Source organism: Phodopus roborovskii, unplaced genomic scaffold (genome assembly GCF_943737965.1).
Source record: "Phodopus roborovskii unplaced genomic scaffold, PHOROB, whole genome shotgun sequence".
Classification (NCBI taxonomy): Eukaryota; Metazoa; Chordata; class Mammalia; order Rodentia; family Cricetidae; genus Phodopus; species Phodopus roborovskii.
Window position 1 is genome coordinate 21,579 of NW_026125082.1, and position 14,663 is coordinate 36,241.

The 14,663-nt window shown below is 36.5% G+C and overlaps 1 protein-coding gene across 1 annotated transcript in view; it reads right to left on the bottom strand.

Annotated features, from left to right (window-relative positions):
- Positions 1-321: 321 nt before the first annotated feature.
- Positions 322-14,663, bottom strand: part of LOC127225856 (glutamate receptor ionotropic, NMDA 3A-like) — a gene marked incomplete at its 5' end in the record, with an annotated part of 91,455 nt that continues 77,113 nt past the window's right edge. Inside the window, 3 exons of the mRNA XM_051189478.1 lie at positions 322-748; positions 9,593-9,708; positions 14,212-14,357. Coding sequence (XP_051045435.1) covers positions 576-748; positions 9,593-9,708; positions 14,212-14,357 — 435 coding nt within the window. The remainder of the gene's footprint in view (positions 749-9,592; positions 9,709-14,211; positions 14,358-14,663) is intronic.

Sequence of the window (14,663 nt, forward strand, 5' to 3'; positions counted from 1 at the left end):
TTTGACTACTTGTGTGCCTTAGCCCAGTCACATGGCAACTCTTGCTATTACTCCCTTAAATACGTAAGAAGCACTGGTTGTTTTCAGTTTTGAAAAATTATCATACTATAACCTGACAGTTATTAGTTAAGGTATGTCTAAATTTTAAATCAACAAAGGTCTTATTGCTCAACACTCATCACTGGGGACTTAGCAATGTTCTGAGTTAGATTTTAAGGGATGTTGTGAGAACTACATCAGAACCATCTATTCATGGTTAAAACAAAACAAAACACTATTCATTGTTAGTCCCAGATATTCTTGCTACAATTTAGAAAAATTTCTTCCATATTTAGAGATATTTCAGGATAGTTTATGGGACAGAAGTTGAATTTTGACTTTTATCCACTGGAATAAAATCACATTTAAATTGAAAACAAACATGCCTCACTGAACATTATTGTAGGAATGTACAGTTTTCAAGCAAATACACAGGTGATCTATGTGTCATGGATCCTGGTACATTATAGGTTAGAAGGCACAACTAACCTAATGTTCTTATAGTTTTCAAAGGAAAGCTATAAAAAGTATCAGCATTACCAGCAGTCTTTCCATACCTCAGTGACAGCAAAGCTTCTCTTTCCGCAGGGAACCACCTTGTACCACTTGTCATGTAGCACATCCATAAACCCGTGAGATTTATATTGACTGATGAGCTCAGATATGTTAGAGGTCAATGGAGAGTTGGGAGGGAGACCAATGCCATATCCTAGAAGAAAATGCAATCTCACATGAGTTCTTTATACTTTTTCTAAGAGGTGGCCACCATACTTCTGTAATATTGCCACAGGATCTGGTAATAAGGGTATGGTGAACCTGTATTACATTTCCATCTTAGGGCTCCAGGATATACTTAGAGCTGCATCTCTGAGAAGACGCAATTAGTCTGAGTCTGAAAAGTAGAGATGTTCAGGTTATATTTGTAAAATATCATATGACCTCTTCCTTTTTCTTCCCAGTGCTTTTAGAGGCAATGTTTGAGGTGTTTACCAGGTCTGGGATTTCCTAGCCATCTTTCCCAATAAAATTTCATGTGATGGTTAATCTTAATTGTCAGTTTGGTTGGATTGAGAAGTGACTAGAAGGTTAGGAAAGTACACCACTGGGTATGTTTGGGAAGGCATTATTAGAGCAAAATAACTGAGGAAAAAGTTATCTATTTCAGTTCAGTCTCAGAGTTTTCACTCCATTAACATGGAGAAGAATTAGAAGAGGAGTTTACATTGACATCCAGGAAACAGAAGGGCATACAAGAGAGGGAGAAGGTAAAATGTAGCCTTCATAGATATAACTCCAAACAATATTGTCATATTATGAATTCATCAAGGGATTATCCATTGATTAGGTCAGAGCCCCCAGGAGTCATTCACTTCTCCAAAGCCCATCAATTGGGGAATCAAACCCTTAACATAAGAACTGATAGAAGACATATATTCAAACCATAATACCAAATGAACAAATAATACACCATGAGAGGTTAAAGATTACAAGGACTAACAATGACTAACTTTAATTGTCAAACAAGCAGTAATGACAAATATTAGAGAAGATATGGAAAGAATGCACATTGATGTAGTTACTTTGGAAAACAATTTGGTAATCTTTCATGTAGTTAAACATGTATATTAACACCTAAGAACATTTCTAAACAACTTCCCCACACAAGTACACCAGGAGATATGGTTAAGAATACTGTTTCATAACCACAAAACTTGAAAAGAACCCTGATGCTCTTCAACAAAACCATGAGAAAATAAATTGAATATTTTAATGATTGGAACATTACATAACTGAGATATATGAGTTAGAAATGGATAGATTTGTATGCATACCTCTTAGCAATATTCTATTGGGGAAAATGCCATTCTTCTGAAACCTGCAGTATGAATTTATTTTTTCATGTAAAAAGATACATTAATATATGTTTTAAGAATGCATATGGGTGGATAGAACATTAAAACAAATCAAGGATATAATTTTGAGATCCAAGATGACAGTTATTCAAAGCATGGGGAAGCAGGAAAGGGGATAGACAAAGAGAACAAAGTTGGGTGTATTATCAGAGTTTTAGTAATCATCCTAGACAGTGTATTCTTACACTGTCTGACTCCATGGCTTTCCTAACTGTTAACACACTGCTAATCACTTTGAGGAACCATGTGAAAGAGGCTAATTAACTACATCTTGTTTTGGTTATTAGATCTCACAGTCAAAAAGAAAGAAAGATTTTTCTTTTTGCCTTCGAGATGATTGAGGAAGACAAATTAAAAATGCAGTTAGTTCCCTTTTCATAGATTAAAGACTAAAAGGCTGTCAAAGATTCATACTTAATGAGTCAAATACCTGCTCTGATTATTCACTTTACAACTCAATTCCAAAGTTGCTAGTTTTTGTCTTTTTCTTAATGCAGATATACAATTCATTTGAAGAATATGAGACCAGTGATGTGTAATAGAAATATGTAGTACTAAACAGCTCTTGAGTTTTAAAGCATTGCATGTTTTTTTTTTTGTGGCAATTCTGTTTGTTTCTTAAGAATGCAGCATCTAGAAAATAATGACAATGTCAAAAGTGTAATGTAAACTTTTCTGTTCAAATAGATACTAAACAGGTCTTCTTTGTGACTGGTGGTTTTGAATTAAAAGGCAAGACTGACAGGAATAGAAGTTGAATGAGTCACTGGTGTTTTAATTAAGTTACATTTTGTATAGTTGTGACTATGCTATTTTGAAGATTAAAAAAACTGTGCATTATGAATATCTCTCTGTGTGTAAGTACACCATGTGTATATCGGGTGCCCAAAGAAGACAGAAGAGGGCACCAGATACCCTGGATCTGTAGATACTAGTGGTGTGTGAACTACCTGATGTCCTCTGCAAGAGCAGCAAGTGCTTCCAACAGCTGAGTCACCCTCCAGCCCACAGGTAAATTTCTAAGGAAGTTTTCATTTTCTTTAAAAAATGTTTTGAATGTTACTGGTAATTCAGTTTCCCAAACATATTTTCAGTATATATTACCATGTTGGGTGCTATACAAGGCCTATGTATAATAATATTCATTAATCTATTGACTCTCAACCATCCATCTGTTCATTTATCAAATACTTTATTGAGAAAATATCTACAAAGTAAAATGGTCCATGCATGTTTGTGGGGAGACATATTAAACAGTTAACTACTTTAAGTAGTTTCTTTACAATTGAGACAAGCAATGGGAGGGAGGAGAAAAAGATGGATATTGAAAACATAGTGGGAAAGGATTTGGAATTATGTGATTGAAATAGGTTGACATATAGGATATCCTGCTTGGGTTAACTGCTGAATACTAATGCATTTTCCCCACTGGAGCAATAGCTTCCAACAACAAATTTAGCAAGGACTTTTTACATTGTTATCAGGCACTGTTCTTTAATAGTAGCACATTTTAAGCTACTATTTACTATTTATCCATAGTGTAAATTATGCATTAGACATAAAGTTTGACTATTTTGTGACACACAGTTCAGTCAGATCACCCTAGGATTCTAACATAAAGTTTAGGATATACCAAGTTTGTCTATGTGTCATATATAGTCTTCATGTATGGACCCATTACAGAGTATTACCTAAAGAGATTTGAAACTTGAATGATTAAACTGCCAAAATCCCAGTCAGTAGCCAACAAAACTAATGTTTGAAAGTAGATCTGCTAGATTGTAAAAATCCATGTTCATTCCACTATATTCAATACAAGCCAAGGGAACACTTGGCCTATTTCCTTCAATTCAGTGTGGACCTAATCTATGTAACTGAGTGGATGCCATCCTTCCCCAATTAGGTAATTAATTTATTAAGAAACTAGTCTTGGAGCTGAAGAAGTGGCTCAGCTGTTAAGGGCACTCATTGCTCTTCCAGGGGGCCCGAGTTTCTCAGCACCTATATCGGGAGGCTCACAACAGTTTGTAATTTCAGCTCTAGGGGATCAATGCCCCCCTCTGTCCTCTGTGGGTTCCCCTCTTTATGCATCAGATACTCACAAAGACACACATACACAAATAAATGAAAAAAAACCCACTCTTCAAAAGTAAGTTTTCATTAGCCAAAAATATTGTTCATAGACAGATTTTGTTTATAAACATAGCAATACATTTTGAAGTGAATATAAGAATAGCCCTAATGTATGTCAGAAAACCAAGTAGGAAGGGCCCCTCACTAATTAGAAAAATCATAAAGATTCCCCTTAAAGCTAATAATTTCAATCCATGTCAGTGTAATAATGGCAGGGTATCTTTCAATTTTTATTTGGAAAATACTGATTTTGCACATATTTATTTGCTCATGAGTCCCACAAAATATGTATAATGTTATGGAGGTGTCTGAGTTAAGTTGGATACAGAGTCTATCTGTGGGAGGTTAGGGTGGCATGTGGAGCTGAGGTATATGCGGTGGTGTACAGCACAGTCGAAAGGTATACGACTTTTCTTGGGAAAAAAGATAGGTGAGGCATAAACTCAATACAGGTAATACATAACAACCAAGGCACAATGGAGAGAGTGAGGACATTCTGTGGATGAGAAATTGCTACTGAATAAAAGGAAGACAAGGGCATCCTAGATTGATTTTTGATAGTGTCCTTCTTTAAAGTAGGGGAGACCGAAATACATAAAAAAGTTTGAAAAGTGACTTACAATCAACCCTACATATGCTAAGGATATAATTTGGTACTATGACACAAGCAGTAAGAGTCCCCAAGGGAAAGCTATGTTGAAGTTACAAAGACATTTATAAAAAATGGCTACCTAGGAAATAATGAATATTAAATCATTCTACTCCATCATGCCTAGACTAATTTGTAATGAACTGCTAAAAATAGATAGATATCCTTTTAATTTACAACATACCTTGAACATTGATGTTTCAATGATTTCTAGCGTTAATAGTAATTATTAACTAGTTAAAACAAGAGAAGAATAGGAAAAAAGTTATGTGTCTGTGAGAGGGGAATTTACTGCTAGACATAAAAATCCATTTTACTCAGAAACATAAAAATGGTAAAAGTTTTAAAGTTTCATTTCTATCCTTTTGTTTTATCAGTTACTTTTCAAAGTTGATTGTATTCATTGGTCAAAGAAATCTTATTTTTAAATTGCTGACATGACATTAGTCAGAGTTGCCTAAATTATCATTAGAAACTCGGTTTTGCAGTACACACAGGCTTGTCTTGTGGTTGATGGATGAAGCGAAATGGAACCCTTCAACCCTAAAGATGAAGGCATCAGGCACCCTGGAAATTGGATACAATTTAATAGCTCAAGAAAATGATTTCCTAAATAGAATCCTGATCTTTCCTCCATGGATAAGTCAGTTTTTTAGAAACGTACTTTGACTAGCAAATGTACAGTTATAAATTCACAGCTAAAAAGTGTCTTCCAAATGTGTGGCTGGAAAATAGATATTTTGAAAACAAGAACTCAAACATTAATACAGTTTTTTTTTTTTTTTTTTAGAAAAAAGCCATAAGTACAAAGAATCATTTGATTCTGCATATGTTTAGTTACTCTGAGATAGTGGTTGAGAGCGTATTATCAAAGTCCCAATTTGAAAGAGGTATTTAAAAATGGGTTTCACTTGCTTCTAGAACATCAAGTTGGGAAAAGAAGTGTCTTGCATGAGATGAGCTGAGATCTATGAAGGATATATTGGGCGAATTTTTGTCATGCATAATTTTCAACTTAATCAGTACATTGACTATTAATAACTTATTGAGGACATCTTCTGTGTTTCTACATGTTTTACATCATTATTTTACTTAAGTTTTATAACAACCTTGTTCTAGGTGTTTATTTCATATCTTCGTTATGCAGATGAGGAGCTGGAAGGACAGATTAAGATATTTGCCAGTGAGTGACAGCAATTTTATTTTAATCCAGACTCTGGAGTCAGTGCTCTAAGCACTGCATTAAATAATTATTGGAAAGCCAGTAAAATAACAGCTCAGAAACAGGCAAGGCCCTTTGCTGAAAGGTCACAGATCATTATTGTGCAGTTACATTACTCTTTCTCTCTGCTTGACCTTTATTGTCTGCTAACACCAATGCATAAATTTGGGGCATGTGTTCATTTATCTTAACACTTTCCCTTTTATTCTCAAGAACATAATATGTCTTTGTGCCTTTGCTGCACAGCATTTCTTCTGACCAAACTCTTTCTGCATGTCCTTGAACTGATAATAGACTTTTTAAAAAATATATTTTTATTTATCCTTTGAAAATTTCATATATGTATATAGTATATCTTGTTCATATCCACCCCCACTTCCCCTTTCCAACACCCTCAGGCTTCTTCAACACATTTCTCTCCCAACTTCATCCCCATATTTTTCTTAATAATTCAGAGTTCATTTAATACTGTCTGTACATACAGGGTTATGGTGCCATTCACTGGGGCAAGGTCCCACCCATAAAGGAAAGTGACTCTCCCCCAAACTTCAGTAACAGTCAGTAGCCAACAGCTTTTCCATAGGGAGTGGGGCTTTGAGAGTTCCTCCCCTATCCATACTGGAATGTTGACTGGATCAGTTTTGTACAGGAAACCTTCGCTACATTGAATTATTACGTGCTATAGCAATGTCATGTCTATAGGATATTTCACAGTACTCTTCAGCACTCTCTGACTCTTAGCACTTTTGTAGCAAAATAATTTGACCCACGAAAGGACTTCAGATTCACTCGTCTCTCCCACCTTTGTGTGTAACTTATAAATAACACCCCTTTGTAATGTTTGTGCTATGGTTTGAATCTAAAATATTCCTGGAGAGTTTTTGTGTTGAAAGTTTGGCTCTCAATGAAGCATTATTCAGAGGTCAGGCACTTGGGAGGTGATTGGAGTGTGAAGGCTATGATTCACTGAGTGGCTGGTTTGTTCCTCTGTTGGAGGAAGGAGGTCATTTTCTATATTCTTTTAAGGGTCTATTTTATACCCTGATGTGCCCTTTCCTCTTTTGATCTCTTTTTCATAGTCACCAGGAAGTGAGCAGGCTTGTTCTACCATGTTCTCTTTGCCATAATGTTCTGCCTCAACACAGACCCAGGAACAACATCCAAGCAACTATTCACTAAACTCTTGCAACTGTGAGTCCCCAAAATCATTTCAAATAGCTTGTTACAGTGATAGAGAGCTGACTGACATATTTTGAGTTTGGGTTGTGAACACATGGGGGCAGTATTTACTAACTTTTTTTCATTTGCATTCCTGCTGTTATAACAAAATGCCAGAAAAAGAAAGCAAATTAAGGAGGAAAGAGTTGATGTTGGCTCATAGTTTGAGGGCACAGTCCGTCATGATTAGAAAGTCATGGCAGCAGGAATTTAAAGGAGTCTAGGAATCATGTAGGTATTGCCTACATTCTGGGTGGGTCTTTCAATTTCAATTAAGTCAGTCTAGACAATCCCTTACAAACATGCCTAGAGACTCATCTTCTAGGTGATTCTAGGTCTTTAAGTTGACAGTAGGTATTGAGCATCACACATCTTATTCAATTCAAAGAACAGTGATGGTCATGCTTGTCTTCTCATACCTTTGTTCTTTGAGTGTGCCATTTTGTATTTATTCTTTTTGAGAACAAAGCAGTGTCTCCAATGATAGGAATTACAAGATACTTAGTCTCAGGAGCATGAGCACAGATGGAAATGTAAACAGGAAACCAGTGGGGAGTTAATTGTGTGGCATCTGGCACTGAGGTCCAGCAGAGGCAAACAAGCCATCTTACCACTACTCTTTGACATGATGGGGTTGCTCCCTGGAGACAAAGGTGGAAAATAGAGCCCTTTATTATTATGTCCTCTACAGATGATTTGTTGTTAGCAACCACTGATGGTAGAAGGGACCTCAATTACCCCACACATCCAGTACATAAATAAAAAGTCTCTCTGTGTCCCCAGATGCTACAAAATGGATTTTTCCATTGTTACATTAAATAGGCTTTTGAGTTTTATAGGTTTTTTTCTCTTTCTCCCTCTCATACACATCACACACACACACACCAAAAAAAAAAAAAAAAAAAAAAAAAAACAAAACAAACAAAAAAAAAAAACCAAAAAAACCCACACACATTTCATATTCTAGTCTTAACAGAACAATGCTACTACCAACTATCTCTCATCCTGACTTCATCACTGTCATCTTGTCTGGAGAGGAGACTTATAACTCCCACAAAAAGGCTTGAAAAAAATGAGAGTATTTGCTTAATTCCCATTCATTAAAAACACAAAGCCTGAATAAAAAAAAAATCCACTGATACGTTTAGAGGAGATAGAGATCAACTACAGTTGTGAGACTGAAACCATAATAGCCTTACAGCCCTGCTAACATACACAAAGCACAACATCAAACAAGCACAGATTTCTGAAAGCAAACTTTGGTATACCATGAAATTGTTTTAAACAAAAATGTTTTCTGACAAATGTGTATGAGCACCAGATTGTATTGTCAGAGAGCGGAAGCCTGGAAATGGAAGGCATGGAATTTGCTTTGCTGGTTCAGACTAAGTAGTCCACATATCAACTGCTGTTCAAAATGAGAAAAAATACTGTCAAAGCAATGCTTCTTTGGTACTGAAGTTTGATTGATGGGATTATCTATTTGGAAGCAAAACTTATTGCAGTGGGGGAAAAACAATCCTGGGGCTCAAACAAGGTTTAAGGCCCCAAGGGATACTAAATTTCAGAATTGGGGGTTTTATATTTATTTCCAGACAGGCAGATAGCATTCTTTGGGAAATACAAGATTTGGATTATGATTCTACTATTGTCACCTAATTTATGAATTATGAAAATATGATATAATATTAGTTCTTGGTCTTTTTTTGTACAAAAATGAGTAGACTAAATTTCATCAACATTGGGACTTCCTCACAGGCTTGCATTGTCACAGCAAACACAGATTTCTAGAAATATATCTTTGTCACCTCAATGAGATTATTTCAAGCTCAAACTCACAGGAGAACATGGATAAGTCTCCTCAAAAATTTAAGCTGAAGCTATCTTCAGATACCTATGAGATTCATCATCAAGTCCACATGGTTGACACTGTCTGGAGTATACCGAAGATACACAGAATCCCATCATATTTCTAGTTTTTTTTTAAAATCAGATTCATTATGGCATGATCCTTCAAAAATATTCATTATATAGAGGCTGGGACAGTTACCTAATAACTACAAAGTTACATAGTAACTACAAAGCCTAAGATTTGATAATTAACCACCACAGAAAACAAAACAAAACACAAACACAAATGCCCATTAAATAGTGTTAGAATCCTTATGATTATCACTCTCTGAAACCTGAACTGACATCATCAATTATTATTTTTTGCTCTAACAATTTTACAAATAAAATTTTGTTGAGTTGGTAAAAAAAATAAATCTCTAATGTCAACAAGCTTAGTAGCTGAGTGCTTATGAGTTGAAAATGAAAACAAGGAACAATGAATGACTCTCTGTTTCTGTCACCTGTTACATGCTAGGTTTGCAAACAGCACATCTTGGGAAAAAGTGAACTAAGAATGATTAATACCTTCAATGGCAAATGGCTTCCCTACAGTCAGAAGCTTGCAGTCAGCATCAATTGACACTTCATAATCCAAAAGGGCTTTGTCCATGATGAAGGCATCTAGTTTCTCTGGATCATTCCTATATTTAAAATCAAAGGGAAGAGAAATGAAAGCGGTTCATTACTGAGTGGTAAGGACCAGCCTGACAGATAGCATTGGTTTGGGGATAGAAACTTGGATACCAAGGGCAGCACAAACTTGCCAGCTGCTGGCACTTGTTTGGCATCCGATTCACTGGTAGAATAGATATCAGAGGAATAGGCATTCTTTTTAGAGCATGCAAAATCTTTCTCATAAGTTTATCTACCAATCTCATTCCTAACTGTCAAGCCCAACACCAAAGCCAGATATAACTACTAATTGAATTGGAAGGCACACAGGGAAGGCTGATTTCTATTATTTATCAAGGTTAAGTACTGCACTCAGTATTTTAATACATTTAATTTTTCATCCGGACTGTGAAACAAATAATGATGGCAATGAGGCTCAGAGATTTGAAGTATTTTGATATAGGCCACACCTGGGTAAGTGTGGGAGACAAGTGTTCTTGGGAATTAGATGTTGAAACTTTTATTTCTTCCTCTCACAATCATCATTTTATTATTCAGAAACTGACTATAATTTTGTATTTAGGAATAGATATCAAGGAAATACATAGAAAATATATAGTGTTCTTAGAGAAAATAAATTTGTGGTATCTCTAAGTCCATAGTATACCATCCAATAAATTGAAAAGGTGAAGCTTACATAACAGATTTTAGTGGACCAATTTAATACTCTGTCTCCAGAGAGTCACATTTCTTCCCACTGCATAGGTAGTTTAGAATAATTTAAGTTAGGTCCACTAGGCTTATACTAGTTAATTGTCAATGGGCTGAAATTGCCATAAAGTGTCTTGGGTGTCCTTTATGAGAATTCTCTATTATTTTGAACATGGGTGTAGACATGACCTAGTGGAAAGCTATATTTTATCACAGGCTGGACAACCCTTACAGGAAATGCAGCGTTTGGAAGGGAAGCCAGCTAAGAAACTTCTTTGTTTTTAGTCATCCCAAATCTCTTTTATTAAAGTATACAATTTATGCACTTAAGACTTTTCTTCTCTTTTAACTAGTGTAGATTAATTATAAAGAACAATGGGCTTCATTGTGAATTTTTCCTCCACCCTTTCTTCCCACCATCCCTCTTTCTTAACCTCCTTACCTCCCTTTATTTCTTCCTTCACTCCCTCCCTCCAGGATTTCCCCCTCTCTTTCAAAGTCTCACCACATATTCTGGGATGATTTCAAACACACACACACTTTTACATTCATCTCATGATAAGAAGGGTTCAGAGTTGAGACACCACTCTCACTCATTTTGATATTTTCATGTATGAATGTAATAGTTTGATCATATCCTCTCTCTCTTGTCCTTCCCTCTTCTCTCACCAATCTACTTTTCTTCAATAGCTTCTCATTACTAATGACAACCCCCTTACTACTCATTTCCCCCTTAAATACTTTCCTTTTAATAACAAAGACATTTCTACCATTAGAATTGTCTAAATAGTTTTGCAAGACAGCACCTCTCAATTTAATATAGTGTCAGTCTTTCCACTCCTAAAACCAGAGTGAGGCTGTATAGATACAGCACAGAGAAGTAGTTTATGATCTCAGGAGAGTAAGTTGAGGGCTCATTAACAAATTGGATGGGAAGGGTATCCATAGACACAGGTGAGATTCACCACCAGGCAAGAAATTGCTAAGGTTGCCTGGACTGCACATAGACACATAATAAATGATCCTCTTTTTGGCATAAGTTGCCTCTGAATTATTTTCCCATTCTTCCAGCAAGTGAAACAGATGCTACAGAATGCATCTATTTTTCCAGGAATATTTTACTTAAGTTACAATAACTTGTTTAACATCAACTAAAGTAAAAACATGACACAGATCCCTAGCAAGAGGAAGTCTGGGGAGCATGAATTACTTCCCAGGAATTGGTGACGAGGCATCTTAATGGAATCTAGGTAATAAAGTCAAATTCTAGTCTGATGTCATTGCCACAGCAAGAGAATGCCCCATTGGAAAGGGCTACACAGTAACACGCCAATAATTCATACATGTCTATGCTAAAAACAGGACAAATAGAAAAAAATTTCCCTTGAGGTTCATATACATTTTTTGAAACCAGTAATTCCTGATCCCCTGTGTCACTGATACCCTTGTATAAGTACTTATGGTTTAGAATTGCATAGTGAGTTTAGTTGGCCTTGATTGATTTCTGTGCCATAAAAAGGACAGAAGCAATGAACTCATAGACTTCCGTGGGACCTGAATCACTGAGGAGGATGTGTACTGTTATGAGCCAGTCATGAGTAGTTCTAGGCTGGCTGAACCATTGTTGTAGTTGGCAGAGCTTTTAGCTTACTCTATTGTAGAATAATGTCTTAGAGGCATTCATTTAAAAGTATGTTTTACATACTACAAAATCAGTCATGTACTAACATGATAAAATAAATGAGCATCTAATGTAGAGGACTCTGAGTGTTGTAGGTCAGAGCTCTAGAGGGCTGGGGATATGATATAGCATGAGAACTATGGTTGTTTGGAGTGTTACCTAAGAGTATTCACTGAGGCTAGGTCAAAAGTGGTGACAGGCCCAGAAAGAAATAAGGAGACACTGATGATAAGCTATGCTCATATTACTATTTATGTCAATCAAATGAGTCACCTGGGAAGTTTGTAAAACTGTGGTGGGTTTGGGATGGGTCTCAAACTGTATTTCTGTCTGGCTCCCTCATACCAACTATAAAATGGGTGTGGTTGGCCATGGGTTATACTTAAATCATCAAAGACTCTTCCATCACAGCTTCTGGACTAGCACAAAGCTATAATCTCAGTTTTGTATGGCTTCTGCCACCTGTTATCAATATCACTTTAGGAAATGTCCTACCTTTGTGACACTGGGCATTAGATGAAGGCCTTCTCAGGTAGAGCCACTGGAAAATAAAAGCTCTGAGTGCAGGGGAGCTGCTGGGTACCCAGAAAAGTTTCACCTTATTCTGCCATGCTATTTTACAACTACTTCCAGCTAAGGGCCCTTGCTATCTGTCTGACATTCCATCCTTTCTCTCACACCTGTGCAACTGTCTGGAGAGAAAACAGAAGGGAGTCTGGGAGGCAATGGAGCTCTAAAGTGTGTTAGATAGGGACTCTAATGTTTTGATGTTCTTGCAAAATTAAGTGTCACTTAAACTTCATAAATAATTTTGTGAACCTAAGAGCACACAGCTTCCTGCCTCTCTGAGTCTAGTTTAAAAAAATCCATAAAATTGACATAGGGCCTATTACTAGATCTCTCGAGGAACACAAAGCACTTATGTCCTGTGAAAGTCTTTCTTTACTTTCTTTCCTTTTAGAAAAATGAATTGAGCCTACTTACTGTTCACTGGTGAAATTCTAACATTAAGATGGAGAAACCTGTTTACTGGTGATGGACCAAGGTTGGGAATTAGGAGGTTGGATACAAATTCTTGTCTTAATGCCATCAGGCAGCAGAGAGAGGACAGGTACCTCTTGCAGAAGTTTAAAGCCATTCAGTCCCTTATTTCAGACAGCCCAGACCAGCTGACACATCACTGCATGGCTTGGCATTTGACTCTACTGAATTACAGGCTCTGATAATCTGTCATGGCAACATGATTGCCTTTGATTGCTTCTCATAAATTCTGATGAGAAGAATTCAGGCATAGGAGTCACTGCCTTCTATCTTATTTCTTTCCCACAGGAAATCTCTGAGATAAATTTCCATTTCCTTGCGGCAAAATGAGACATTCCACAGGCTTAGGGATTCACTTTGAAGGGAAAGGTTGCTTAGGGACACTATATCCTTTGGTCACATTTCTTATGTGTTTAATCATCTCAGCATTGTTGTTTAAGCCAACATTTCCTTCCTTTGTCATCCACTCAACTAATGACCCTACTGGCTCTGAAATTAAAGGTATTGTAAACTGTAGACTGTGTAGGTAACTGGTAATCTTGGTCATTTAATTTCCTGCACAGTATTCTATATTGTCTTTTGGTTTTTCACAATGTATGAGTTATTTGTTTGTGTGTTTATGTGTATTTGGTTATATGTTCATGTGTGTGTGTGTGCATTTGGTTATATGTTCATGTGTGTGTTTGTGTGTGTGTGTGTGTGTGTGTGTGTGTGTGCTTAGTCTAGAAGAAGCTGACATGTGGTGTCTTTCTCAATTATGCTCTATTTTTTGAGACACGGTCTCTCAGTGAACCTGGAGTTCTTTGACTTGGCTGATCAAAAAGACGCTGGAATCCTCTTGCCTTCATTTGCCCATCACTGGGAGTATTTGTCTGTGCCTTGAGTCTTACACAGGTGCTGGGGATCCAAATCCAATTCTACATGTTTGTATAGCACACATTTTATTGACTGAGCCACCTGTACAGACCCTGAATACAACATTAGGGATTTTCATCTTATTGAAGAAGGGAAAAAAGAATGAAAGAAAAAAAAAAAAAAGGCAAAGCCCAAATGATTTCTCTTTCATTGGAACTTTTAGGATCCAACAACTGATACTCACTTCAGATACTGCACTCCATCAGGGGTGGCTGGCACATTATACCGTCTCATGTACTCATGCATCTCTGGGAAGCTCTGACGCACATAGTCTTCAGCACTGCTTTCCCGGACAGTTCCAAAACGGAAGCCTTGAGAAGGATGATGAAGCTATGGGGAGAAAAAGAAATTTTTCTAATATGCAGTAATCATTTAATTACTTGTTTAAAACCTTTTACAATTATGTTTCAAAGTTCAATAATTAAGCACATTTTAAATACCTAAAAGCACTGACATGAAAACAAAGTGTGCAGACACAGACAGGGGGTAGGTATATCTGCAAAAGGAGATAGGAATGGCAAGCCAAATATATCAAACAGTCATTTTGCTTCATATTGAGAACTTAGTACATTTTTCAAAAATGTTAATACACTTACATATGGTGTGTGTGTGTGTGTGTGTGTGTGTGTGTGTGTT